A 24,482-nucleotide genomic window follows, 5' to 3' on the forward strand; every position below is an offset into this window, starting at 1 on the left:
CAGAACGTACAAAGTGCTGACACGTGTCGGCGTTCTAGAAGCTCGTCGTTCGTCGTCGTCGTCGTCGTCGTCGTCGTGCTCAACCTCGAACGCATGGTAACGTCTTACTTCTGTGCGTTACTACTTCCTCGACGGGTCGCACCCCAACCGCGAAGACGCGCGCAGCTCGACGATCCACGCCACCGACGACGCGAATAAAAACACGCCGCCGGCGAGGTGCGCGAGCCTCGCCGCCGTCTCCGCGCCGCCAGCTGTGATAGGTCGAGGGAAGACACGTGTCAGTCACGCGTGCAAGGGATTGGTGGATATCATTCCCACGTGTCAAAACGAACGTGAGGTTCATAACATAGCGCGCGAAAGGAAAGACTCCTTAAGAAACGACGATCGACGCGCGAACGGAGTTGCACGTGTGGGAAGCAGTCTCACCGCCGCCGCCGCCGCCGCCGCCGCCGCCGCCGCCCGGATCGATCGCGATCACCGCGCACGTCGCCGCGTCCGCCGCGGCGGCCGCGGCGTCGCACACCGCCGCGGCGACGCCCTCGGCGACGTTCCCGACGAGCCCTTCGAAATCGCTCGAAAGACGTCAGAAGCGGAGTTGAAAGGCGTCGAGGGAGGTGTGTCGGGATTGAAAACAGCGAGGGGCGGTGGGCGGAGAGATACTGTACGTGTACGCCGGGAAGTAAAAAAGTCCTTAAGGATCGGCGTTCACCACGCGAACGCGGTCGTATGGGGACCAGTGTGATAGATAGTCTACCTTCGAAGTCGCTCGGGTCCGCGACGACGTCCGCGCCGCTCGCGTCTCCGAAGATGCTCTCTTTGCGAATCGCCTCGAGGTCGCTCATCGAGCTCGAGACGACGAAGGATTCTTGCTCGACGCCGCGCAACGCATTAACGACGGACGTTATCGCCGCCGCTGCCGCGGGCTGCGCGCCAAACGACCATCCTCCCCATTCCAGGCCCTCGGCGGCGCCGACGACGGCGGACTCGTCCAGGAAAGACAGCGACGCGAGGAGATGCAACGGCGTCTGCGCGACCCTCGCGACGGTCGCGACGAGCGCGTCGATTTTTCTCGAGAAACGCCGCGCGTTCGAGCGTTCGAAATCGCGCTCGTCGTAGGACTCGTCCGACGCCGCGGCGTTCAAGCCCTCGTCGTCTGCGCTCCAGTCGACGTCGTCGCACGCCTCGTAGTTCACGCGACGCGCGGTCAGGTCGACGTCAGGCGTCGGCGTCTTCGAATCTTTATCTTTACGACGCGCGCCGACGACGAATACTCGACGCGCGCCCGTCGCGGCGTACGACGCCGCGCCGAGGACGCTCGGGACCCACGCGATCCACCGCTCGAACCGCTGGCGACTTTCGCGGCCATTCCATACGAAGCGAAGTCGGGGTGGAGTTGAAAGGCGTCAGAAGCGGAGTTGAAAGGAAACGCGGGCGGGGATTGAAAGCGAGGGATGTGCGGAGAGAGACGACGGGCAAAGTCCTTAAGGATCGGCGTTCACCACGCCATCGCGGTCGTATGGGGACCAGTGTGAGATAGAAAGCACCTTTCGCCGGCCAAGTGAAAAAAAGTGGCGTCGAACGGCGTCATCGAAGCCGCGTCGGACACGGCGCACGCGAACAGGAAAAGCGTCGTCGCGCAGAGCGTAGGAGAGCGCGCGACGGCACCGCCGACGCGCGCCGCGATCGAACGACGATCCGGAGTCGGGGGTCGTACTCTTTCGGTGTCGTCGTCGTCGTAACGGTAATCTTCTGGAGATTTCTTCGAAGCGTTTTTTTCAAAGCCTCTCGCGACGATTTGCCACAGCCTGTAATGAAAACGTAATGAAAACGAACGAAGACGTACGGTGAAGAGAGGGGATCCCTACCACAAGACGCCGCCGCCGGCGAACGACGACGCGGAGATCACGTCCAGGGTCGCGTTCGTCGTCTTCTGGAGTTCTGCTATTTCATGGATATCCATAAAAGACAACTCATCCATAAAACGCCACCGCGCCGCGGGAAAGAGCGCGAACGCGTATCTGCCCGCGCTCGCGGCGGCGCCGACGGCGAAGCAGTGCGCCGCGGCGAGCAGCGACCTGATCGATCGCGGGTGAACGAACGAACGCGTCGGTCAATCGTGCGTCTCACCGGTCAAACGAAACGTACGTTGAAAGGGAAGCGCGGGCGAAGCGCGACGACGGGACGACGGGGAAAGTCTGGTCCTTAAGAAACGCCGTTCACATCGCGAACGGGGTCGTATGGGGACCAGTCTCACCGCTCGCGCGCGTCTCCGTCGCACGCGCGACGTCCGAACGCGGTCAGTTTCTCGCGCGGCGTCGTGAACGGCGACGGGTACGAGAGTCGCTCGCGGAATGGAGGATGAGGAGGATGTCCGCGACGAGGGGACGGCGGCGAGGGAGGGACCCGCGCCTGAGGGCGGCGGCGAGAAGGGGAGGAGCGCGCGGTAAGTCGTCTAATCTAAAAAAAGGGGGCGACGACGAGCGACGGAGGAACAACAGAAACAAACATCTGAAAGCGCGCGAACGAAAAGCGAACAACGAAACGTCTCCGCGGTCGCGTCGCACCGTCACCGGCGCTTCCTCCTCCGCGTCGTCTTCCGCGTCGTCCTCCGCGTCGTCCTCCTCCTCCGCCGTATCGGACGGAAGCTCGCGTCGTTCCTCGGACAGCGCCGACGGCCATCGCGCGAGCCCTTCCGCGGCGTCGTCGACCGCGGTCATCTCGCGCCCGCGCCGCCCCGCGGCGGTCGCGTCGTCGTCGTCGTCAGCGGCCGTGCGAACGAGCTCGTCGCCGCCGCCGCCGCCGCCGGGGATCGAACCGCCGGCGACGGAGACGACGCTCCCCCCCGGTCGTCCCGCGAGGAGACGCAGCCGCTCGTTGCTCGGCGCGCGCCGCATCGACGACGACGACGACGCGGGGGGATCTCGCGGTGATGATTCGTCGACGCCCCTCGCGGCGGCGATCTTCTTCGCGGGCGCGACGCCCGCGCCGCGCGGCAGCGACGCGCTCGCCATGGTGGGTTCCCGACTGATATCGCGCTTCCTTCGGCCGCGATATCGATATCGCGCTCTCGCGAAGCGGACGGGGGAAGGAACGCGCGGCGCGGGGAACGCGCGCGCGCGATATGAAGTGACGCGTTGACGCCGCGCGAAGCGCGTTCACGCGCTTGCGCTTTCCGTAACGCTTTTTCTCCGCCCCTCAAACCGGCACGTGGCGAACCTTTCCACGTAAGCGCCCTGCTGCCCTCGCCCATCCCATTTCAGACGACGTCGCCGCGCGCGGCGCGCCTCGTCCGCCGCGTCGCCGCGCGCGGCGCGCCTCGTCCGCCGCGTCGCCGCGTCGATCGGGATGCTCGCGCGCTGCGCTTCCCCTCGCGCGTCGCCGCCGCGACCGCGCGCGCCGCTCCGCGCGTCGTCGTCGTCGTCGTCGTCGTCGTCGTCGCGTCGACGCGCGGTCGCTCTCGCGCGGTTCCGAGATGGGTCAGGTGCGTTCTATACACTGGTCCCCATACGACCCCGTTCGCGTGGTGAACGCCGATCCTTAAGGACTTTTGCCGTCGTCTCTCTCCGCCCATCCCACGCTTTCAATACCCGCCCTCGGCGCCTTTCAACTCCAACTGACGCCTTTGAACTCCACCCCGACATTCGCTTGTATAGAACGGCCCTCAGTCCTCGTCCGCGCCCGCCCCGATCTCGACGACGATCTCGCCTCCGCTCGCGCCGCCTCCGCTCGCGCCGCCGCCGCCGCCGCGCTCGCGTCCGTCGTCGCCGCGGCGTCGATCCATCTCGCGCGCGCGACGCCGCCCGCCATCGCGGCGGCGGCGTCGGCGTCGGAGGCGTCGGGTTACGTCGGCGTGGGTCTCGAGGTCTACGTCGCGCCGGACGGCTACCCCACGGTTATCGAGTTCCTCCCCACGAAGACCAGCGGCCCCGCGCACGACGCGGGCGTTCGGATAAACGACAAGATCGCCGCGGTGAACGGCGCGGAGACGCGCGCGATGCGGTGCCTGGCCGACGTCGCGAGCGCGCTGCGCGGCGGCGGCGGTGAGACAGACTGTGGACTGCTTCCCATACAGTACGCTCCCGTTCGCGCGTCGATCGTCGTTTCTTAGGGCGTTCTTTCCTTTCGCGCGCTATGTCATGAACCTCACGTTTTGACGCGTGGGAACGCTATCCACCAATCACATACCCGCGTGACTGACACGTGTCTTCCCTCGGCCAATCACCGCAGCCGGCGGCGACGCGGTGGAATTGACGCTGCTGCGACGACGAGGTCGGACGACGGAGACGGTGGCCGCGAGCGTGACGCGCGTCGGGGGGATCACGCCGAACCCGCGGAGTTGCTTTGTCAGTTCGTGCGCGCGCGTGTGACGACGTGCGCGACGGGCGCGAGCGCTCGGTCGTAGTCGTAGCCCTACAGTACGCTCAGCGGGCACGAAGGAAGGTACACGTACAGTACGCGCAGACTAAGAGACGGAAAACTAACATTTCGTAGATTCGATTCATCGTTCGTTCGTTCGTTCGTTCGTTCCGATTCCGATTCCGATTCCGTTCGTTCTCTTTTCCGCTCCTCGCTCGTCGTCTCGTCGCCTCAGCCGCCGATCAGCCCGCGCCCGCCGCGGCGGCGTCTCTTCCTCTTCTCCTCCGCGTGCCTTCGCTTCCTCAGCAGATACGTCGTCTCGATCATCGACGTCACCCCGCGTTCGCGCAGCCGCGGCGGCGCGGATTCGACGCGTTCCTCGCTCGCGAGAATCTCCACGACGTCCACCCCGCGCGGTTCGTACAGCGCGCGGACCTCCGCCGCCGTCAGCGAGTAAGGCGGGCCACCAAGAAAAAACGGTTCGTTATCGGACGTTTTACGATGTTCTCCTTCTTCGGCGGCGCCGGCGGTAACGTCCGGCGACGAGCCGTTACTATGTTGTGATGACGCGTCGTACGCCACGCCGATCAAGAGCATCTTCGCCCCCGGCGCCTGGAACGATGTCGGGGTGGAGTTGAAAGGCGTCAGTTGGAGTTGAAAGGCGTCGAGGGCGGGGATTGAAAGCGAGGGGTGGGAGGAGAGAAACGACGGCAAAAGTCCTTAAGGATCGGCGTTCACCACGCCGACGCGGTCGTATGGGAACCAGTGTGATACTAGAACGCGCCATCCTCTGCGCGACGACGGCAGCGTAACGCTCTCTCAGAGACGGCTCGACGGCGACGAGCGCGCCGCGGTCATACACCGCGTCCATCCTCGGTCCTCCCCCGGCGGCGAACCTGCAGTGAGTGTCGTTCCGTACGAAATACGGGATGTTCATCGGTCAGTTGAAAGGGACCCGCGCGATCGAATAGTTATTGAAACCGAGGTTGGGGGGTGAAAAACGTTCGCATAGATAGAACGCGCCTGAGCGCTTCCTCGCGGAAGGAGATGCTGCCGCGCGCGCCCACGCGCGCGTCCGCGTCCGCGTCGTCGTCGTCGTCGAACGCGTCGTCGAGCCCGTCGTCGTCGTCGTCGTCGTCGTCGTTCAGAAAAAAGTGCCTCCTCCCCTCGCCCCGGCCCCCGCGCCTCGCCGCGCGCGGGCCCTCAGAGCCGTCGCGGCGGCCCGTCCAGACCCCGAGGCCGAAGAGGTCGCCCTCCGCGATGGCGATGTTCCCGGAGCTGTGGACGCGCTTGACGTTCTTCGCGCCGCGCCAGTCCTCGTCGAAACCGAAACCAAAACCGTCGTCGTCGTCGCGCGACCCGAGCCCCGACCCCGCGCCCGCTCGCGCTCTCGGCCGCGCGTGCGCGTCGGCGTCGTCGACGCTCCGCGGCAACCCGGCGTCGTCGAAAAACGCCTCGATCGCCTCCGTCGAGATCTCGATCCCGTACACTCTGTGCCCGCACGACGCGAGGTACGTCATGTCCACGCTCTTCCGTACGAGCGAAGCGAACGTCGGGGTGGAGTTCAAAGGCGTCAGAAGCGGAGTTGAAAGGCGTCGCGGTCGGGGATTGAAAGCGAGGTGTGGGCGGAGAGACGCGCCGGGAAAAGTCCTTAAGGATCGGCGTTCACCACGCCGACGCGGTCGTATGGGGACCAGTGTAAATATGAACGCGCCTTCCCGCACAGAGGCACGAGCACGCGTTTGGACGTCTCCGGCGGCGACGTCACGCCCTCGCCGAGAAGCCTGTGAGTGCGGGGGGGGGGCGGATCGATCGAGTGAGCGTGCCGTAGTTTCATCGGTCGGTCCATGACGACGTATTACTCACCTCGTCTTGTGTCGCGTCAACTTTTCGTGGACGCGGTCCAGGTGGAAGCCGATCCTCGGCGGGTCTTCGCGCCATCGGTCGGGGTGGAGTTGAAAGGCGTCAGAAGCGGAGTTGAAAGGCGTCGAGGCGCGTCGGGATTGAAACCAGCGAGGGGTGATGGGCGGAGAGACACGCCGGGAGATAAATTCCTTAAGGATCGGCGTTCACCACGCCGACGCGGTCGTATGGGAACCAGTGTGAGGAGAACGCACCTTCGCGCCATCGGTCGATCCAGCCGTCGACGGCGGCGTGGTGCTCGTCCGCGTCCATCGGAGGGAGGGGCGGCGGCCGCGACTGCGGCGTATCATCAGGCGGCGGGTTTCGGAGGTTCTCCCTTCGCGTCGCTCGCGTTCGCGGCGACGAGGGGTCCGATGACGGCGACTCCCGCGCGAAGAGGAAGTCGTCGTCGTCGCCGTCGCCGGCGGCGGCTCGCCGCCGGCGCCGCGCGGCGGCGGCGGCGGCGGCGGCGGCGGCGAGGACGGCGACGCCGGTCGCGAGCGCGGCGGGCGGCGCGCGCCTCCATCCGACGGACGCGGACGACGTTGAAAGGCGTTGAAAGGCGTCAGTTGAAAGGCGTCAGATGGAGTTGAAAGGCGTCGCGGGCGGGGATTGAAAGCGAGGGGTGGGCGGAGAGAGACGCCGGGAAAAGTCCTTAAGGATCGGCGTTCACCACGCGAACGCGGTCGTATGGGAACCAGTGTATAGAACGCACCTTAGACGAGACGAGACGAGACGAGACGACCCCGGTCCTCCTCCTCCGTTCGCGTCGTTCGTCGCGCCGACGCCGCGGCCGCGCCGCGCGCCGACGCCGCTTCGTTCGCCGCGGCGATGAAATCGCGGTCCGCGCGCGCCGCTCCCGCCGGCGCCGCCCGCGCCGAGGCGCGTCGCGCCGGCGCCGAACATCGCGGGCGGACTACTACAGTACTACTTCGATCCTTCCGATCTCTCCGCGAGGGCGGTCCCTCCTCCTAATCCGAGTCGCTGTCCGGGGGCGCGCACACGATGCACCAGCTCGAGCCGTGCGGGAAGTTCTCCTGCGTGTTCTCGTACGTCGTCTTGCACCTCGCGCACGTCTTCGTCGTCGCGCTCGTGGACGCGCGTTGGGCCTCGCCCATCCTCGCGTCGTCCGCGCCTGGGGAACTGCCACGTTGACGAGGACGCGTCGAAAGCGAAACTGACTGAGAAAAAATCCAAATCCACGGAAAGATTTTCGTCGCGGGCGGGCGTATCAAAAGTAACAACGAACGGGCTACGCCCCCCCCCTCCTCCACTGGTCCAGCGCGCGCGTCGACGCGATGTCGGCGGCTTCCCTCGCGCCGCCCGTCTCGCGGCGCGCGCTCGCGCCGTCGCGCGCGGCTTCGACGCGCGGACGAGGAACGGGAGCCGGCGCGCGGCGTCCGACGAGATCGTCGTCGCACATGCGCGCTTCCGATATCTATCCTCCCTCCTCTCGGCGCGTCTCTCGTCTACTCCCACCAGCATGCCGAGTCGGATGGGCCCCCCCCCTCAACCTCCTCCGTCCTCGCGCGGCGTCGTCGTCCGAACCCGCGACGGCGTCCTCCTCCTCCGAAGGTCCGGAAGAAGAAGAAGAAGGCCCTGACCCGGACGACGACGCGTCGTGGACGCCCGCGCGATGCGCGCTCGGCGATCGCGCCGTCCCGCCCCCGCGAAACCCCGCCATCGTGTCGTGGCGCGCGCACATGGCCGAGCTCTTCGCGCTCCTCGACGCCCATCTCGGGCCTCTGATCCCGGTCGCGATCGCGCCGGAGCTCGCGAGCGCGGTCGGGACCGCGGCGGGGGGGGGTGGGGCCGGGGGGGATAGAGGGCCCGTCGTCGCGCGCGCGAGGACGTGGGTGTACGAGTGCGAGACGCTGCGGAAGATTCGGTTCACGTACGTCGACGCCGGGGACGAGGCGCAGATATTCAACGCGGTGGCGTACCCGCGGTGCCACGCCGTCGGGAGCCTCACCCGATCGGATTCGTCGTCGTCCGAATCGGATTCGGGCGCCGACGAATCGAGAGGCGACACGTCGGACGACGCGTCGGAAGCCGCGTCGTCGTCGTCGTCGTCATCGTCGTCGTCGTCGTCGTCGTCGTCGTCGTCGTCGTCGTCGTCGTCGTCGTCGTCGTCGCGCGCGTCGCACCTCACCGACGCGCCGCTGCTCGGCGTCGACCTCTTGTGCCTCGCGGGGGGTAAGAAGATCTTAGCCGGCGTGGATTTGCAGCCGCTCTCGAAGGAGGACGCGTACGTCTCGCGGTTCACGCCGAAGCTCGTGAAACTGCGCGAGTCCTTCGCGGATTTGAACCTGACGACGCCGTCGAAGAAATTTTACGAGGGCGCGTTCTATACACTGGTCCCCATACGACCGCGTTCGCGTGGTGAACGCCGATCCTTCAGGACTTTTGCCGTCGTCTCTCTCCGCCCAGGGTCCCTCGCTTTCAATCCCCGCCCTCGGCGCCTTTCAACTTCAACTGACGCCTTTCAACTCCACCCCGACGTTCGCTCGTATGGAACGACCCTCAGACGCGTTATTCTTCAGCGAGGGCATGCTCTTCGCGCGGCCTGACGCGCGCGCGATGGCGAACGCGAAGGCGCGCGACGCCGCGCGCGATGCCGGCGCGGAGTTCCCCGTGGACGTCGACGACGTGTGCGCCGCGGACGTCGACGGCGGCGGCGGCGGCGACGCTCTCGACGCCGGCTGCGGCGTGGATTTATTGTCGAGAAGAACGGCGGAGGCGACTACCGCGTACGCGAGGGCTTTCCTGGAGATTCTCGACGCGCGCGTGGGCGGGGAGGGCGCGAATGCCTCGGGCGCTGATTACTCGGGCGCCGACTCGGGTGCCAATTCCGCGGGGAACTCCGCGTTAGTTACGTCCGATCACCGAAACGCCGACCCCGGCGGCGCGCCGCTCCCGGAAGTCGCCGCGCTGCGTAAGGAAGTCGAGACGCTGCGAGCCACGGTGGCGGCGTTGCGCGCGGAGATTGACAACGACGCGCGCGACGGCAAGAAGGACGCGTCCTCTTCCGTCTCGGACGCCGCGCTCGAGGAGGCGTCCAACTCGGCGCTCCGCGCGCGATCCCGCGACGCTGCGTCGGAAGCGGCGAGCGTGCGAAGGTGGGTCGTGTCCCTCACACTGGTCCCCATACGACCGCGTCGGCGTGGTGAACGCCGATCCTTAAGGACTTTACTTCCCGGCGTGTCTCTCCGCCCACCACCCTTCGCTGGTTTCAATCCCGACGCACACACCTCGACGCCTTTCAACTCCGCTTCTGACGCCTTTCAACTCCACCCCGACATTCGTCGCTTTGTACGGACCCTCGACCCTAAGACCACTCCCGGTGTTGACCCCCGCGGGCGCGGCGGCGGCGCAGGACGCGCACGACGAGTGGCAACGCGAGAGGGACCCCGCGGTGGCTGTCTTCGCGAAGTGGTTCGGACGGGAGTGGGCCGAGCGCGTCGCGAGGGAGGCGCGTTCTATCCCTTCACACTGGTTCCCATACGACCGCGTTCGCGTGGTGAACGCCGATCCTTAAGGACTTCGCCCGGCGACTCTCTCCGCCCACCCCACGGTTTCAATCCCCGTCCTCGATGCCTTTGAACTCCGCTTCTGACGCCTTTGAACGCCTCCACCCCGACGTTCGCTCGTATAGGTTTTGTTTAAAGCCGACGCGGCGGAGGAGTTGAATCTTCGCGCGGCGGCGGCGGAGGGCGGCGGCGAGGGCGAGGGCGCGACGTACGCGAGTTAGGTGCGTTCTATACAAGCGAATGTCGGGGTGGAGTTGAAAGGCGTCAGTTGAAGTTGAAAGGCGCCGAGGGCGGGGATTGAACGCAAGGGATGGGCGGAGAGAGACGCCGGGAAAAGTCCTTAAGGATCGGCGTTCACCACGCCATTGGGGTCGTATGGGAACCAGTGTATAGAACGCACCTTAGACGAGACGAGACGAGACGAGATGCGGTGCGATGAGGGATGATGAGGCAGGGAGGAGCTTCTCGAGAGCGACGAGCGATGAGTTCATCATACAGTACTGTATCACGAAGACGAAGAGCATTGAGAAATCTTTCTGTTCCTGGAAATCTCGTCGTCAACACGCAAACGAAAACAGAACGCGCTCCCGTCGGCACAGCACTGATCTCCGCGCGCGATGGCGCACGCGTCCGAGTACCTCACCGCGGTGCTCGCGGGCGCGGGCCGCGCGCCGCTGCCGTACGCGCCCAATCACAAGCGGGACGTGTACGACCAGCTCATGGCCGTCGTCGAGGTGCGCGCCGTCGTCGTCGTCGCCTGTCGCCGTCGCCGTCGCCGTCAACCCTAGTAGCTAGAGACGACGAGAGCGCTCGCGCGTCAGATCAGATCTGATCTCATCTCGCGCGTCCTTCCCTTCCCCCGATCCGCGCGCGACCGAACCGACGTCTCGATCGCTTCGCCGTGTGGTGTTATCGATTCCATTCCTAAGCGCTCATCCATCGCGTCGCCCCCCCCGCGCGCCAATTCGCAGAGGTATCCGTCTCTGAGCGTCCGCGACGACCCGTTCACGCACAACGACGGACGCGTCGTGCATCTCCTTCGCGCGGACGGCACCGTGCCGATATTTTACCACGGCGTCAAGTACAACATCCCTCTCAAGGTGAGTGAGACCTCTGACGCGCCGCGTCGCGTCGCGCCGCGTCGCGCCGCCCCCGAATACCACGCGGGCGCCACGTCATCATCATCACTCGATCACGACGAACGACCACCACGTAAACCGCCACGTCATCACTCCGCCGCTGACGAATCGAATCGAATCGAATCGAATCGAATCGAATCGAATCGAATCGAACCGACCCCCATCAGGTGTACCTCCCCGAAAACTTCCCCGCGACCGCGCCCATCTGTTACGTGCACCCGACGCCGTCGATGATCATCAAACCGGGGCACACGCTCGTGGACGGCAGCGGGCTCGTGCGGTCGCGGTACTTGGACCGGTGGAACGTCCGAGCGGGGAGCACGATCGCGGATCTGTCGACGTCGTTGTCCGAAGCGTTTGGCGACGACCCGCCCCTCTACGCCAAGCCGGCGGGGACCTCTACGCGTTCAACACAGTCGCAGTCGCAGTCGCAGTCGCATTCGACATATCCGGCGGCGAATGCGAATGCGGCGGGCGCGACGTATCCGGCGCCGCCCGGCCGCGGGGGCGGACCGAGCTACCGCGCGCCGCACCGCCCGCCGCACCCTTCAGAGGCGACGAACGCGTACGGGTACCCGACCTCCGCGCCTGAGGTGCGTTCTATACACTGGTTCCCATACGACCGCGTTCGCGTGGTGGACGCCGATCCTTAAGGACTTTGCCCGGCGCATCTCTCCGCCCAGGGTCCCTCGCTTTCAATCCCCGCCCTCGGCGCCTTTCAACTCCGCTTCTGACGCCTTTCAACTCCACCCCGACGTTCGCTTGTATGGAACGACCCTGAGACGCGCGGTGGCGTCGGCGGCGTCGGGGATCGAACCGCGGGCGCGGCGGGCGCGGCGGGCGCGGCGGCGGCGGTCGCGGGCGAGAGCGGAGGGCTCCTCGGGCAGCAGCGCCGGCTGCAGGAGCTCCAACGACGCCGCGCGGAGGAGGAGCGAGAGCGCGAGCAGCTCCGCGCGGACGTCGCGCGCGAGCGGGAGACGCTGCTGCGCGACGCCGCGCGCGCGGGCGCGGGCGCCGGGGGCCCCTCGCCGCCGCCGCCGCCGCCGCCGCCGCCGCCGCCGCCGCCGCCGCCGTCGACCGCCTCAGCCTCCTCCGCGTATCCCTCCCCGCCGACGCGCGCGAACTCGTTCGGGGATCGAACCGCGGCGGCGGCGGCGGCGGCGACGGCGGAGGCGACGTTTAAATCCCGAGCCGTCTCCGCGTTGTCTTCGCGTCTGAGCGGAGAGCTCGAGCGCGCGCGAGAGGCGACGAACGCGGAGGCGGAGCGGCTTCTCGCGCTTCAGGCGGAGATCGCGCGGCGACGCGCGATCGTGGAGGAGGGGTTAGAGTCGCTGCGGAGGGAGAGGAGAGAGCGCGAGAGCAGGGTCGGGCGAACAGCTGCGGCGACGACGGCGCTGAGAGCGTGGCTTGAGGAGAACGAGTCGAAGCTCGTCGGGCTGAGCGACGACGGGGCCCACGGGGACGGGGAAGATGGAACGTCAACCGCCACCGCCGCGTGCGACGCCGCCTTTCCGACCGAAGACGCGTGGAGCGATCAGATCCTGCGCGCGGTCGCGAGGGACAACGCGCTCGAGGACGCGATGGACTGCCTGGACGAGGCGCGTCCACGTTTACACTGGTTCCCGTACGACCGCGTCGGCGCGGTGCACGCCGATCCTTAAGGACTTTATCTCCCGGCGTGTGTTTCTCTCCGCCCGCCACCCCTCGCCGCTCTCAATCCCGACACACCTACGCGACGCCTTTCAACTCCTCCAACTGACGCCTTTGAACTCCACCCCGACGTTCGTCGCTTCGCGTGGACCCTCGACCCTCAGAATCTGGAGAGGCAGAAGATCGACCTCGACGATTATTTGCGGCTCACGCGAACGCTCGCGAAGGAGCAGTTTTTCGCGCGCGCGGAGGCGATGGCCGTGCGGAAGAAGCAGACTGAGCGGGGGGTCACGTCGGGGGTGAAGTTCGATTGACGAGTAGACGTAGACGTGCGCGGAGGAACGCCGCCGCCGCCGATGATTTCTAGAGATTTCGCTCATCAAGCCACGACATTTTTCGAGAAAGGTTGATCGTATTTACAGTGACTGACTGTAAGTCAGTTTATCTAGCTAGCTCTCGCTGTACAACGCGAACACCCCTTAACGCGGTTGAGTGAAGACGAGTGCTCCTGCTCCGGGGGTGTTCACTTCGCCTCGCATCCTCTCGCTGACGTGCGTGTAGCCCAACGCACGTCTCACGACCCATACGGTGTAGAATTTGGATGCGCGCGATGTTGTACCTTTTTATCTTCGCGACGTACGCGGCAGCGTCCTTCTCGCTCAAACCCCCGACGTAGTAGCTGTCATAACGCCGGGTTTGCTTCATCGCGACCTGCTTCTGGAACGCCAAGAACTCCTTGCACATCCTTCCCAACCCGTCGATGACCAAGGGTAAAACATTTTTCCAGTTTTACGACTCGCGACTCAGCCGCAGCGCTCGCAGCTCATCAATCAGATCGACGCGCGCGCTCCCTCGCCCTCGCCGCGCGCGATGCCGGCCGACTACGGCCACGTCGTCCACCGCGGCGCCGAGGGCGAGACCACGGAGTGGTACGACATCCACGCGCGGCTCGGGAACGCGCCGCCGCGCGCTCCGCCGCGCGCCCCGCCCGCGCCGTTCGCGCCGCGCGCGGAGGAGGAGGACGAGGCGCGCGAGATCGCGGCCGCGCCGTCGCGATCGGTCGCGACCGCGCGCGTGGACGCGCTCGGCGCGGACGCGCTCGAGGAGATGGAGGACGACGACGCGTTCGCGGACGACGCGTTCCTGGAGACGTACAGGTGCGCGACGCGACGCGACACGACGCGACGCGACGCGAGCGACGACGCCCCGGCGGGGAGGGTGCCGACGCCGAGAGAACCGCCCATCCATCCGTCCGTCGTTCGACCGTCGCGTCGTCGTTCTGCACACTGGTCCCCATACGACCGCGTCGGCGTGGTGAACGCCGTTTCTTAAGGACTTTTCCCGGCGCATCTCTCCGCCCAGGGTCCCTCGCTTTCAATCAGCTGACCCGCCCTCCTCCTCCTCCTCCTCCTCCTCCTCCTCCTCCCGCCCGCGCCGCCAGGCGCGAGCGACTCGCGGAGCTCAAAGCCTCCGCGTCCGTCCCGCGCTTCGGCGCCGTCCGCGACATCGCTCGAGACGCGTTCCTGTCGGAGGTCACCGACGCGTCGTCGTCGCACCACGTCGTCGTCCTCATGTGCGTCGTCGAGTTTCACACCGGTCCTCGCTTCGTACGACCCCGTTCGCGACGTGAACGCCGTTCCTCGAGGACTTGACTTCAGAATCTCCCGGCGACGCTCTTCACCCGCGCGACTGACCGACGCTTCCCCGATCGTCGCTTCGCCCTCAGGTACCGCCCCGGCGGGCACTGCGTCCAGAGCGAAGCGCTCGCGACGGCGATGGACGAGCTCGCCGCGAAGCACCCGCGGACCAAATTCGTGAAGATCCCGGGGCGCGAGTGCGTGCCCGGGTATCCGGATAAAAACCTGCCGACGACGTTGGTGTACCGCGACCGGGACGTGGTCGGGTCGTTCGTCGGCGTCGACGGGTTCGGCGGACCGCGGTTCACCCCGGAGGTGCGCGATGAGTTCGTTCGTTTACGCCTGACTAATCCCCATACGACCGCGTTGGCGCGGTGGACTTCATTTCTTAAGGACTTCGACGACTGACCGACCGACCGACCGACCCACCGACGCGCCTTCGATAGGGCGTTCGACTCGCGCTCAACGAAGGATCCGGCGCGCGCGGGAAAGTGTGCGGCGGCGTCGCGGACGACGACGCGGACTGCGCGGGCGAGGACGAGGAGCAGAGCAGGCGGCGGTACGCGAACGAGATCGTCCAGAGGATGATCGACGCGGGGCGGAGGGACGCGGCGACGGCGGCGGCGATCGCCGCGGAGGCGCGCGAATCGCGCGAGCGATAAACAGTACCTGTAGCCTACAGTAGGAACAACTTAATTAATTACGAATAGACACCCCGTAGGAGTCAGTTGCGGCGCGGCGTGGCGCGGTGATGTCGATAGCAACTCATCACACGTACGGATCAAAAAAATACAACGCATCCATCTCATCTCACTCACGCGTTCACGGCGTCGTTCTCCTTGCCGTCCGCGGCGAGCCCCCCCCCCTCCTCCTCCGCGCCCGCGCGTTTGCTGAGCGTCCGACACAACGCCTCCAACTTCCCAGCCTTCAGCTTATACGCCTCCGCGTGTCGACGCCACTCCTCGCGCTCCTGCGTCGTCTCGATCAGAACGACGTCGCTCTTCGCGGTCTTCACCTCCATCTCTCGCTTCTCCTTTTCGCTCTTCTCGAGGCGCTTTCGCAGATCTTTTATGTCCACGCGAAACGATTCGAACGTCTCGCTCGACTGCTTGATCGTGTCCTGAAACGTCGCGAAACGTTCGCCGTACTCCACGAGCTGCGCGAGCGCCTCCTTCTCTCTCTTCCCCGCTGCGACGCACGTCCCTCGCAGCTCCTCCGCGTGCGCTTCCATCGCCCTGAGTCGCTCGTTGCTCTCCTCGAGCCGAGCTTCGTACAGCCGCTTCTCCAGCTCAAACGCCTCTTTGGCCTTCTCGAAGTGCTTCTGCGGGCCGTTCCATAGAATGTACGAAGCGAGCGACGTCGGGGCGGAGTCGATGAAAGGCGTCAGACGACGGAGTCGAAAGGCGTCGCGGCGTGTCGGGATTGAAAGCAGCGCGGGGTGGGCGGAGAGAAACGACGGCAAAGGTCCTAAAGAAACGGCCTTCACCACGCGAACGCGGTCGTATGGAAACCAGTGTGAACCAGGACGCGCCTGCTGCGCCTCGGCGCGTTGCATCAGACTCTCCAGATGCCCGCGCAGCGTCGCGTTCTCTTTCGTCTGCGCGTCGCGCTCGGCGCCGTGCGCCTCGAGCTTCGCGCTGAGGGCCATTTCATACAAAGCGACGTCGGGGTGGAGTTGAAAGGCGTCAGGGTGAGTTGAAAGGTATCGTAGGCGGGGATTGAAAGCGAGGGACCCTGGGCGGAGAGACACGCCGGCAAAAGTCCTTAAGGAATGGCGTTCATCACGCCGACGGGGTCGTATGGGGACCAGTGTGCTATGAACGCACCTGATGTCCGTCAGCCCGCCCTCGAACTTCGCGCTGAGCTCCTCGCGGCGCTTCGACTCCTCTTCCGCGGCGATCTTCGCGCCGTCGACGACCGCCTTGTTGGTCTTTTGCAGCTCGCGGCACAGCGCTTCGAGCTTGTCCTTGAGGTGAAGCGCCTTTCCGAGCTCGTCTCGCGCGGCGTCGCGCTCGACCGCGACGACGCCCGCGGCCGCGAGCGCGCGCGATTCTCTCGTCCGCAGCTTCTTCGCCCTCGCGTCGTGCGCGGCGTCGCGGTCGAGGAGCAGCGCGCGCATGGCGTCGAGCTTCTGCGCGTCGGTCAGCGCGGCGTCGGCGACGATCGCGTCCGCGTCCTCCAGAGCGGTGCGCTTGATTGGGGGGGGAGTCTCGTCCTCCAGATCCGTCTCCTTCGCGGCGGTCGGCTCGGTCGCGGTCGGTCGGTCGGTCGCGTCGGCGTCGGCGTCGGCGGCGCTCGGCGCTTTCCCTTTCCCTTTCGCTTTTCCTTTCGCCGCCATCGTGTCGCGGAGAGGAGCGCGCAGACGGCAGTGGCGTTTGAATCGATCGGATCGTCGTCGTTCTTTCAGGTTCTTTCAGTTCTTCCCGCGGTTTCTTCGTTTTCGCGCGAGTGGATAAAACAGATCGCGCGCGCCTCTCGAGTCGCGACCGTCGTCACTCCACCCCCCCGCGCGATGCCCTCGCACGTCCTCGCGTCCTCCGCGCTCTCCCTCTCGCCGCGGACGGCGCTCCGCGCGTCGCGCCGACCACCCCGCGCCGCGCGCGTCGTCGTCGCCGCCGCGAGCTCGAGCGCGGATCCGGCTAAGAAGCACGCGAACGCGACCGACGACGTCGTCGTCGTCGTCGACGCCGCCGCCGCGCCGCGCCGGCGGTTCCTCGCCACCGCGCTCGCGACCGCGCTCGCGTCCTCCCTCGCTTCATCAGGCTCATCAGCGATCGCGTCCACGGTCTTCGAGGGCGCGTACATCGACCCGAACCACCCGCACTGCCCGCGCGCCGTCGACGCGAACGGCGTCATCACCGGCATCGACCCCGTGCCGTTCCGCGAGGGCGCGGGATGCCGCGGCTACAAGAAGAAGAACGAGGCGCGTCCCATCTCGCACTGGTCCCCGTACGACCGCGTTGGCGTTGTGAACTTAATTCCTCAAGGACTTTATTATCTCCCGGCGTTCGTTTCTCTCCGCCCACCCCACGGTTTCTATCCCCGACGTCGACGCCTTTCGACTCCTCCATCTGACGCCTATGAACTCCACCCCGACATTCGTCGCTTCGAACGATGGAACGACCCCGAGGCGGACGCCATCGCGAAGGGGAAGATCAACCCGTGGAGGATCGAAGGGAAGATAGCCAAGGTGCGCGCGATGGCGCGGCGCGGTTTAGTTTGGCACGCCTCCGCTCTCCGTCTCTCTCTCTCTCTCTCTGGGCGGTTCCTCTCACCGTCGCCGCCGTGCGCGACGGTACAGCTATAAGATAAACAGCTTGCGTCGCCGCGCGGCTCGGCTTATTACCTTTTTCTGACGCCGCGAACACCCAATCCGTCCGTCCGTCGCAGGACGACGGGAGCATCTTGATCGACTTCGACCAGAAGGACGGCAGCGGCGAGAAGTTCACCGGGACGTGGGACGGCGACGGCATCCTGTTTCCGGACGGGAACAAGTGGCTGAGGAAAGAGCTCAGCACAATCCCTTAGGTGCGTTCTATACACTGGTCCCCATACGACCGCGTTGGCGTGGTGAACGCCATTCCTTAAGGACTTTTGCCGTCGTCTCTCTCCGCCCACCCCTCGCTTTCAATACCCGCCCTCGACGCCTTTCAACTCCATCTGACGCCTTTCAACTCCACCCCGACGTTCGCTTGTATAGAACGGCCCTTAGCGGGCGCTGCGTCGTTCCCGGCGAATGAATGTAATACACGGATTTGAAGAGCGCGACATCACACGAGAGCGGCTGGCTAGCTACTAGTACGCGTCCTCGCAGTAGAACCTTCGGTACCCCCCCGCGAGGCTCTGCGCGACGGTCGCGTCGCGCTTCATCGCCCCGGACGCGAGGACGTCCTCCAAGCTCGGCGGCGCGGGGTTGTTCCAATCGCGCGCCGCGCCCCCGCTCGCGGCGACATCCTCATCGTTCGCGCCGCGCGCGTCGCCGTCTTCTTCGTCCCCGCCGCGCGCCGCGGGCTCGACGCGCGCCTCCTCCTCCTCCTCCTCCTCCTCCTCCGCGCCGCGCGGCGCGCTCGCGCTCCCGGCGCGTCCGTCGTCGCCGTCGTCGTCGCCGCGGACGCGCCTGATCCACGCGTCCAAGTCGAGTGGGGCGTCGGGTCCTTCGTCGCGCGCGGGCGCCTTCCCCCGCGCCGCGAGCGTCCAGTGTCGCTGCAAGGCGTTCTCTTCCTGCCACGGGAACGACGGGCCGAGGCGCGTCGCGGTCGACGGCGCGGGGCGGTCGAAGCCGGGCATGGCGGCGAGCGACGCGTTGTGATGGTCAACGACCTGACGCGCTCTACAACGACTTTCTGTTGAAGCATTTTTGTTGGGCGTTCCGATGAAGACGATTTCAACAGGGTGAGTTGACCGGGCGGGGGGTTGCTCAGTCGCGACGGCTGGGTTTTCAAAGCTGAGTTTTCAAAGCTGAGTTTTCAAAGCTGAGTTTTCAAAGCCGATCGCCGCGAGCTGTCGCTGTCGTCGATACGAGCACACGACGCGCTCGAGTCGCTGTCGTCCACTCCCCGCACGCGCGCGCGCGCGACGACGCGCGCGCGCGGCGGCATGGGGACGAAACGATCGCTCGAGGAGGCGCCCGGACAGCGATCCATCGGAGGTGCGACGTCGCGTCGACGCCCTCGCCACGACGCGCGCGCGTCTTCCCCGTCCGCGCGCGCCCAGATCGATCTGCCATCAGATCGTCGTCGTCGTCGTCGCGCGGCGGATCTCGCGCGCGTCCGAAGCCCTCGCGCCTCACCCTCCCGCCGTCCTCCCCCCGCCCCCCTCTCCTCCTCTCCGCAGGCTTCCTCGGGCGCGGCGTCGGCGTTCCCTCCGCGTCGGCGGCGCGCGGCGGATTCACCACCGCGGCGGTCGCGCTGCGGGCGTCCGCGTCCTCCGTCTCGAATGAGGTGCGTTCTATACACTGGTCCCCATACGACCCCGTTCGCGAGGTGAACGCCGATCCTTAAGGACTTTTGCCGTCGTCTCTCTCCGCCCACCCCTCGCTTTCAATACCCGCCCTCGACGCCTTTCAACTCCGTCTGACGCCTTTCAACTCCACCCCGACTTTCGCTCGTATAGAACGGCCCTAATTCCAGCTGCAGCGCGTTCACGACCGCGGGCGCGCTGTTCAAGCAGACCGCGAAAGAGGAGCAGGCGGCGGCGGCGGCGGCGGCGTCGCGCGACGACGTCGAGAATCGCGTCGAGACGACGGCGAAGCGGCGGCGGGCCGCGGGCGGCGGCGACGGCGCGGAGGACGCCCCGATCGAGATCGATTTAGGTGCGTTCTATACACTGGTCCCCATACGACCCCGTTGGCGTGGTGCACGCCGATCCTTAAGGACTTTTGCCGGCGCGTCTCTCCGCCCATCCCTCGCGTTCAATCCCCGCCCTCGACGCCTTTGAAATCCACCCCGACATTCGCTCGTATGGAATGGCCCTTAGACGACGACGACGACGACGCGCGCGATGGAACCGGAACCGCGACTACCGTCGTCGTGCACCTCGTCGGCCACGGCCGCGCGGAGTACGCGCGCGGAAAGGCGCGGCTCGCGCTCGGCGCGGCGCTGACGCTGACGCGCGAGCCGAGCAACGCGCACGATCCGTGCGCGATACGCGTGCGACGCGCGGACGCGGATGCGGAGGAAAACGGCGGTGAGACTGCTTCCCATACGACCCCGTTGGCGTGGTGCACGCCGATCCTTAAGGACTTTTGCCGGCGCGTCTCTCCGCCCATCCCTCGCGTTCAATCCCCGCCCTCGACGCCTTTGAAATCCACCCCGACATTCGCTCGTATGGAATGGCCCTTAGACGACGACGACGACGACGCGCGCGATGGAACCGGAACCGCGACTACCGTCGTCGTGCACCTCGTCGGCCACGGCCGCGCGGAGTACGCGCGCGGAAAGGCGCGGCTCGCGCTCGGCGCGGCGCTGACGCTGACGCGCGAGCCGAGCAACGCGCACGATCCGTGCGCGATACGCGTGCGACGCGCGGACGCGGATGCGGAGGAAAACGGCGGTGAGACTGCTTCCCATACGACCCCGTTGGCGTGGTGCACGCCGATCCTTAAGGACTTTTCCCGTCGTCACTCTTCACCCGCGCTTCCCTTTCAACGTTTGACCGGTACGTAAGACGTTCGACTGACCGATCGCTTCACCCACGCAGCGCACGCCGACGTCGGGTACGTCGCGGCGACGCAGGCGGCGGCGCTCGCGCCCGTCATGGACGCGGCGGCGGCGGCGGCGGCGGACGCGCGGGGACACGACACCGTCGCCGTGACGCGCGCGACGCTGCGCAGGGACCCGCGCGCGCGCGGGGTCGCGCCGTCCGCGCCGCTCGAGGTCGCGCTGACGCTGGACTACGACGGAACGTCGACCGTCGCGGCGGCGGCGGCGGCGGCGTTGAGAACGCGTCTCGTCGCCGGCGCGCCGAAGGGGGTGGAGCGCCAACTCGCGAGGGCGCGCGCGGGGGAGGGCAAGAAGCGCGCGCGCGAGGCGACGCGGCAGGGGAGCCTCGTCGACGCGTTCGCGCGGCAGTCAGGTGCGTTCTATCCTTCACACTGGTCCCCGTACGACCGCGTCGGCGCGGTGAACGCCGATCCTTAAGGACTTTATCTCTCGGCGCGTCTCTCCGCTCATCCCTCGCTGCTTTCAATCCCGACGCACACACCTCGACGCCTTTCAACTCCGCTTCTGACGCCTTTCAACTCCACCCCGACATTCGCTGAACGCACCTCAGAGCGCGGCGCGGACGTCCCGAGGGCGGCGGCGTCCGCGGCGACGTGGCCGACGGAGATCGCGCGACGGATTTTCTCCATGACGCCTCCGGAGAGTTGGCGCGAGTTGCGCGGCGTGTGCAAAGAGTGGAACGACGCGCTTCGCGACTCCACGTTCATGCCGTTCACGAAGATGCGGTTGCGCGTGAAGGAATCGCGGGGGTTCCTCGCGGGGTGCCACGTCAGCGATGACGTGGCAGCGTGGATGACGGCGCGCGGGGCGACGACCCCCGCTGGCGTCGCGCGGTTCCTCGCGACGGCGCGACCGTTCGCGAGACGCTCGCCGCTGTCGGGCGCGTCCCATCTCATCGCACTGATGATTCCCATACAGTACAGTACTGTACAGTACAGTACGACTCCATCGGCGCGGTGAACGCCGTTCCTATTTAAGGACTTTTCTTTTCTTCACGGCGCGCGTTTCTCTCCGCCCACCACCCCTCGCTTTCAACGGTCGTCATCGACGCCTCCCTCGCGACTCCGACTGACGCGCCTTTGAACGCCACCCCGACGTCGCGTCGTATCTACTGTATGGGAAATCATCACCCTCATCATCAGTCGCCGCGCTGGTCGCCGCGCTGGAGCGCGCGGAGGAGAAAGACGGTTCGGCGCCGCGCGTCGGCGCCGGGCTCGCCGCGGCGGTCGAGGAGGTCTCCACGTGGCGGCTGTGCGGCGGCAGCGGAGGCCTTGGCGACGGCGGCGGCGAATGCCACGTCAGCGGACGCCACGTCAGCGGCCGCCGCCACGTCGGCGCGCGAGGCGGCGACGCGTGGGCGACGCTCGCGTGCGCGTTTTTCGCGTGCGCGGAGGATTCGCGCGCGATCGCGACGCTGTTCGCCGCCGCCGTGGACGCGGCGCGACTGACCGCAACGACGGAAGATGGAACGTCAACCGACGCGGTGGAAGACGTCACCGAGCTGACGTCCCTCGTCGCCGCCGCCGCGGGGTGCGAGGCGTCGTGGAGAGGGAACCGCGAGGCGGCGCGCGCCAAGCTGACGCAGCTCGAGATCGCGGAGGCGTACGCGGAGATCGCACAGAAACCGCCGCCGCGCGCGTTGACGCGAGAGCAGCGCGCGATCGTCGCCGCAGAGCTGACGGGCGCGGGCGGCGGCGGCGGCGGAGGAAAAAATCCGCATCCGCGCGATCGTCGCCGCCCGCCGCGGACGATGATCGTCAGCGCGTTCGCGGGGACCGGGAAGACGTCCACGCTGATCGAGTACGCCCGGCGACGGCCCGGGTACGCGTTCGCGTACGTCACGTTCAACCGCGCCGTGTGCGAAGACGCGAAGACGCGGTTTCCGGGGAACACGACGTGCGTCAACTTTCACTCGCTCGCGTTTCGAAAGTGCGGGTTTCAGTACCAGAACACGCCGGGGAAGCTGCTGCGCGGGACGCTGCGGCCGTCGCACGCGGCCGCGGCGTTGAACCACCACCTAAACCACCGCGGGACGGGGACGGCCGCCGAGAAAATCGCGTCCACAGACGATCGCCTCGCGTTGGCGCTTCGAACGTTAAACGCGTTTTTAATCTCGGAAGACGACGCCGTTGACGCGACCAAGCACGTCCCTCCGAAGCGCGAGTGGGTGGCGACGACCAGGCCCGCCAACACACACGCCGCGCGCCGCGAGGTGAAGACGTCGAGCGAGGAGCTCGCGTCGTTCGCGACCACGCTGTGGGATGCGATGAAGGACAAGGGGAACGCGACGATGCCGATGACGGACGCGGGGTATTTGAAACTGTATCAGGTGCGTTCTTTCAAACGTTTTTCACCCACCGTTCGGTTTCAACACTTGATCGCGTCTCCAATCAACTGACCGATGAATTTCTTTTTTATGGAATGGCCCTCAGCTGTCGCGTCCGAGGTTGGATTACGACTACGACGTCATCATGCTCGACGAGGCGCAAGACGCGAGCCCGGTGATGTGGAGCGTGGTGAAGAATCAGGACGCGTGCGGGAAGATTCTCGTGGGGGATCCAAACCAGGAGATTTACGGGTTCGCCGGCGCGAAGAACGCGATGGACGCGGCGGCGGCGGCGACGCCCGCGGAGCATCTCACGCGCCGGACGCTTTCCGTCTCGTTTCGGTTCGGGCCGGAGATCGCCTCCGTCGCGTGCTCGTTGCTCGCGCTGAAAGGGTCCGCGGACGCGGTCGTCGGCGCGCGGAGGGCGGACGTCGACGAAGAAGCGGGGGGAGAAGTCGCCGCCGACGCCGCCGCCGACGCCGCCGCCGTGCGCGTCGCGACGGCCCCGATCTCCCTGATCAAGACGTTCATCCCGCCCCTGACAACCCATGCGCCGTCTGATGCGCCGTCTGATGCGCCGTCGGCGCCGGCGGCGTCTCTCGCGCGTCCTCGGAAGAAGAAGCGCGAGCAGCTCGTCGTCCTGTGCCGCTCGAACGGCTCGATGTTCGACGTCGCGGGACAGGTAGCGGAAGTGGTCGCGGAAGAGGACGATAATTTTCACGATGTGATATTTCCCGATTGGAAGCCTTCGGCGAATCCGAAGATCGCGTTCGTCGGCGGCGAAGAGGCGCTTCGACTCGATCAGCTCGTCGACGTGTGGCGCCTCGCGTTCGGCGACCTCGACGACTTGCACCGCGTCGACGACAAGTACGTGCGCACGTTCGCGCGGAGACTCGTGGAGGACAGCGGGTACCCCTTTCACCACCCGGAGTGGACCCGCGACGTCGATAAGCGGCTCGAGGGCCTCGCGCGCGCCACCGCGGCGCAGCGCGACGCGGAGATGTCCTCGAAAATTGCCATCGTTCGACGCTTTGGAAAACGTCTTCCCGAGCGCGTGCGCGCTATTCGACGAGCGACGGTGCCGGACCGCGACGACGCGCACGTCGTGCTGTCCACCGCGCACAAGAGCAAGGGGCTGGAGTTTGATACCGTTCTGCTGTGGGACGATTTCGTCGACGTCGGCGCCGTCCGCGCGACGACGACGACGACGACGACGACGTCGACGAACGTCGCCGCCGCGACGCGTTTCACGGTGCCGATACACAACGCCCAAGGAGGAAACGAGTTCGGGTTCGACTTTGAGGAGGAGGAGGACGTCGACCCGGACGAGATCAACCTCGTGTACGTCGCCGCCACGCGCGCGAAGAAGAGGCTGTATCTGGTGCGTTCTATCTCACGCTGGTCCCCATACGACCGCGTTCGCGTGGTGAACGCCGTTACTTAAAGGACTTTTCCCGGCGTGTCTCTCCGCCCACACCTCGCTTTCAATACCCGCCCTCGACGCCTTTCAACTCCAACTGACGCCTTTCAACTGACGCCTTTCAACTTCAACTGACGACCGATAGAACCGCGGCGTCGCGGCGCTGCATCTCGGCGAGGGTCGTTGCGGCGGCGGTCCGCGCGCGTCCGCGGCGTTGCGCCCGCGCGGGGTCGTCGTCGACGCGGCGGCGGCGGCGGCAGCGGCGGCGACGTCGTCGTCGTCGTCGCCGCCGTCGGACGCG

General features: G+C 66.6%; 11 protein-coding genes and 1 pseudogene across 12 annotated transcripts; 7 read left to right on the plus strand and 5 right to left on the minus strand.

Annotated features, from left to right (window-relative positions):
- Nucleotides 1-120: 120 nt before the first annotated feature.
- Nucleotides 121-2,508, minus strand: MICPUCDRAFT_71048 (annotated as a pseudogene; the record flags this gene model as incomplete). Its single annotated transcript has 7 exons — nt 121-251; nt 427-561; nt 755-1,381; nt 1,531-1,784; nt 1,866-2,075; nt 2,255-2,304; nt 2,476-2,508. Coding segments are annotated over 7 exons (1,440 nt in total).
- Nucleotides 1,949-2,206, plus strand: MICPUCDRAFT_55054 (uncharacterized protein; the record flags this gene model as incomplete). Its single annotated transcript, XM_003055814.1, has 1 exon — nt 1,949-2,206. One exon carries the CDS (start codon nt 1,949-1,951, stop codon nt 2,204-2,206), a length of 258 nt encoding a protein of 85 aa, XP_003055860.1.
- Nucleotides 2,509-3,472: 964 nt separating the features above from the next.
- Nucleotides 3,473-4,459, plus strand: MICPUCDRAFT_55055 (PDZ domain protease; the record flags this gene model as incomplete). Its single annotated transcript, XM_003055815.1, has 3 exons — nt 3,473-3,485; nt 3,654-4,040; nt 4,228-4,459. The coding sequence occupies 3 exons, from the start codon at nt 3,473-3,475 to the stop codon at nt 4,365-4,367; spliced, it is 540 nt and encodes a 179-aa protein (XP_003055861.1). The 3' UTR covers nt 4,368-4,459.
- An 868-nt stretch (nt 4,460-5,327) lies between these two features.
- MICPUCDRAFT_55057 (uncharacterized protein) lies at nt 5,328-5,876 on the minus strand (the record flags this gene model as incomplete). The annotated part of the gene is made up of 1 exon (XM_003056207.1): nt 5,328-5,876. The coding sequence occupies one exon, from the start codon at nt 5,874-5,876 to the stop codon at nt 5,328-5,330; it is 549 nt and encodes a 182-aa protein (XP_003056253.1).
- A 131-nt stretch (nt 5,877-6,007) lies between these two features.
- MICPUCDRAFT_55058 (uncharacterized protein) lies at nt 6,008-6,205 on the minus strand (the record flags this gene model as incomplete). The annotated part of the gene is made up of 1 exon (XM_003056208.1): nt 6,008-6,205. The coding sequence occupies one exon, from the start codon at nt 6,203-6,205 to the stop codon at nt 6,008-6,010; it is 198 nt and encodes a 65-aa protein (XP_003056254.1).
- Nucleotides 6,206-7,556: 1,351 nt separating this feature from the next.
- On the plus strand, nt 7,557-9,796 carry MICPUCDRAFT_55059 (uncharacterized protein; the record flags this gene model as incomplete). The annotated part of the gene is made up of 3 exons (XM_003055816.1): nt 7,557-8,615; nt 8,689-9,377; nt 9,592-9,796. The coding sequence occupies 3 exons, from the start codon at nt 7,557-7,559 to the stop codon at nt 9,794-9,796; spliced, it is 1,953 nt and encodes a 650-aa protein (XP_003055862.1).
- Nucleotides 9,797-10,405: 609 nt separating this feature from the next.
- On the plus strand, nt 10,406-12,959 carry MICPUCDRAFT_55060 (uncharacterized protein; the record flags this gene model as incomplete). The annotated part of the gene is made up of 5 exons (XM_003055817.1): nt 10,406-10,522; nt 10,580-10,888; nt 11,095-11,520; nt 11,710-12,570; nt 12,742-12,959. The coding sequence occupies 5 exons, from the start codon at nt 10,406-10,408 to the stop codon at nt 12,889-12,891; spliced, it is 1,863 nt and encodes a 620-aa protein (XP_003055863.1). The 3' UTR covers nt 12,892-12,959.
- Nucleotides 12,960-13,447: 488 nt separating this feature from the next.
- On the plus strand, nt 13,448-14,622 carry MICPUCDRAFT_38351 (uncharacterized protein; the record flags this gene model as incomplete). The annotated part of the gene is made up of 3 exons (XM_003055818.1): nt 13,448-13,734; nt 14,019-14,150; nt 14,304-14,622. 3 exons carry the CDS (start codon nt 13,448-13,450, stop codon nt 14,620-14,622), a joined length of 738 nt encoding a protein of 245 aa, XP_003055864.1.
- A 406-nt stretch (nt 14,623-15,028) lies between these two features.
- Nucleotides 15,029-16,552, minus strand: MICPUCDRAFT_55062 (uncharacterized protein; the record flags this gene model as incomplete). Its single annotated transcript, XM_003056209.1, has 1 exon — nt 15,029-16,552. The coding sequence occupies one exon, from the start codon at nt 16,550-16,552 to the stop codon at nt 15,029-15,031; it is 1,524 nt and encodes a 507-aa protein (XP_003056255.1).
- A 174-nt stretch (nt 16,553-16,726) lies between these two features.
- MICPUCDRAFT_55063 (uncharacterized protein) lies at nt 16,727-17,742 on the plus strand (the record flags this gene model as incomplete). Its single annotated transcript, XM_003055819.1, has 2 exons — nt 16,727-17,404; nt 17,605-17,742. 2 exons carry the CDS (start codon nt 16,727-16,729, stop codon nt 17,740-17,742), a joined length of 816 nt encoding a protein of 271 aa, XP_003055865.1.
- A 267-nt stretch (nt 17,743-18,009) lies between these two features.
- On the minus strand, nt 18,010-18,501 carry MICPUCDRAFT_55064 (uncharacterized protein; the record flags this gene model as incomplete). Its single annotated transcript, XM_003056210.1, has 1 exon — nt 18,010-18,501. One exon carries the CDS (start codon nt 18,499-18,501, stop codon nt 18,010-18,012), a length of 492 nt encoding a protein of 163 aa, XP_003056256.1.
- Nucleotides 18,502-20,468: 1,967 nt separating this feature from the next.
- MICPUCDRAFT_38354 (uncharacterized protein) lies at nt 20,469-24,205 on the plus strand (the record flags this gene model as incomplete). Its single annotated transcript, XM_003055820.1, has 3 exons — nt 20,469-20,787; nt 21,578-22,745; nt 22,882-24,205. The coding sequence occupies 3 exons, from the start codon at nt 20,469-20,471 to the stop codon at nt 24,203-24,205; spliced, it is 2,811 nt and encodes a 936-aa protein (XP_003055866.1).
- Nucleotides 24,206-24,482: the final 277 nt, after the last annotated feature.

Source organism: Micromonas pusilla, assembly GCF_000151265.4.
Source record: "Micromonas pusilla CCMP1545 genomic scaffold MICPUCscaffold_2, whole genome shotgun sequence".
Classification (NCBI taxonomy): domain Eukaryota; kingdom Viridiplantae; phylum Chlorophyta; class Mamiellophyceae; order Mamiellales; family Mamiellaceae; genus Micromonas; species Micromonas pusilla.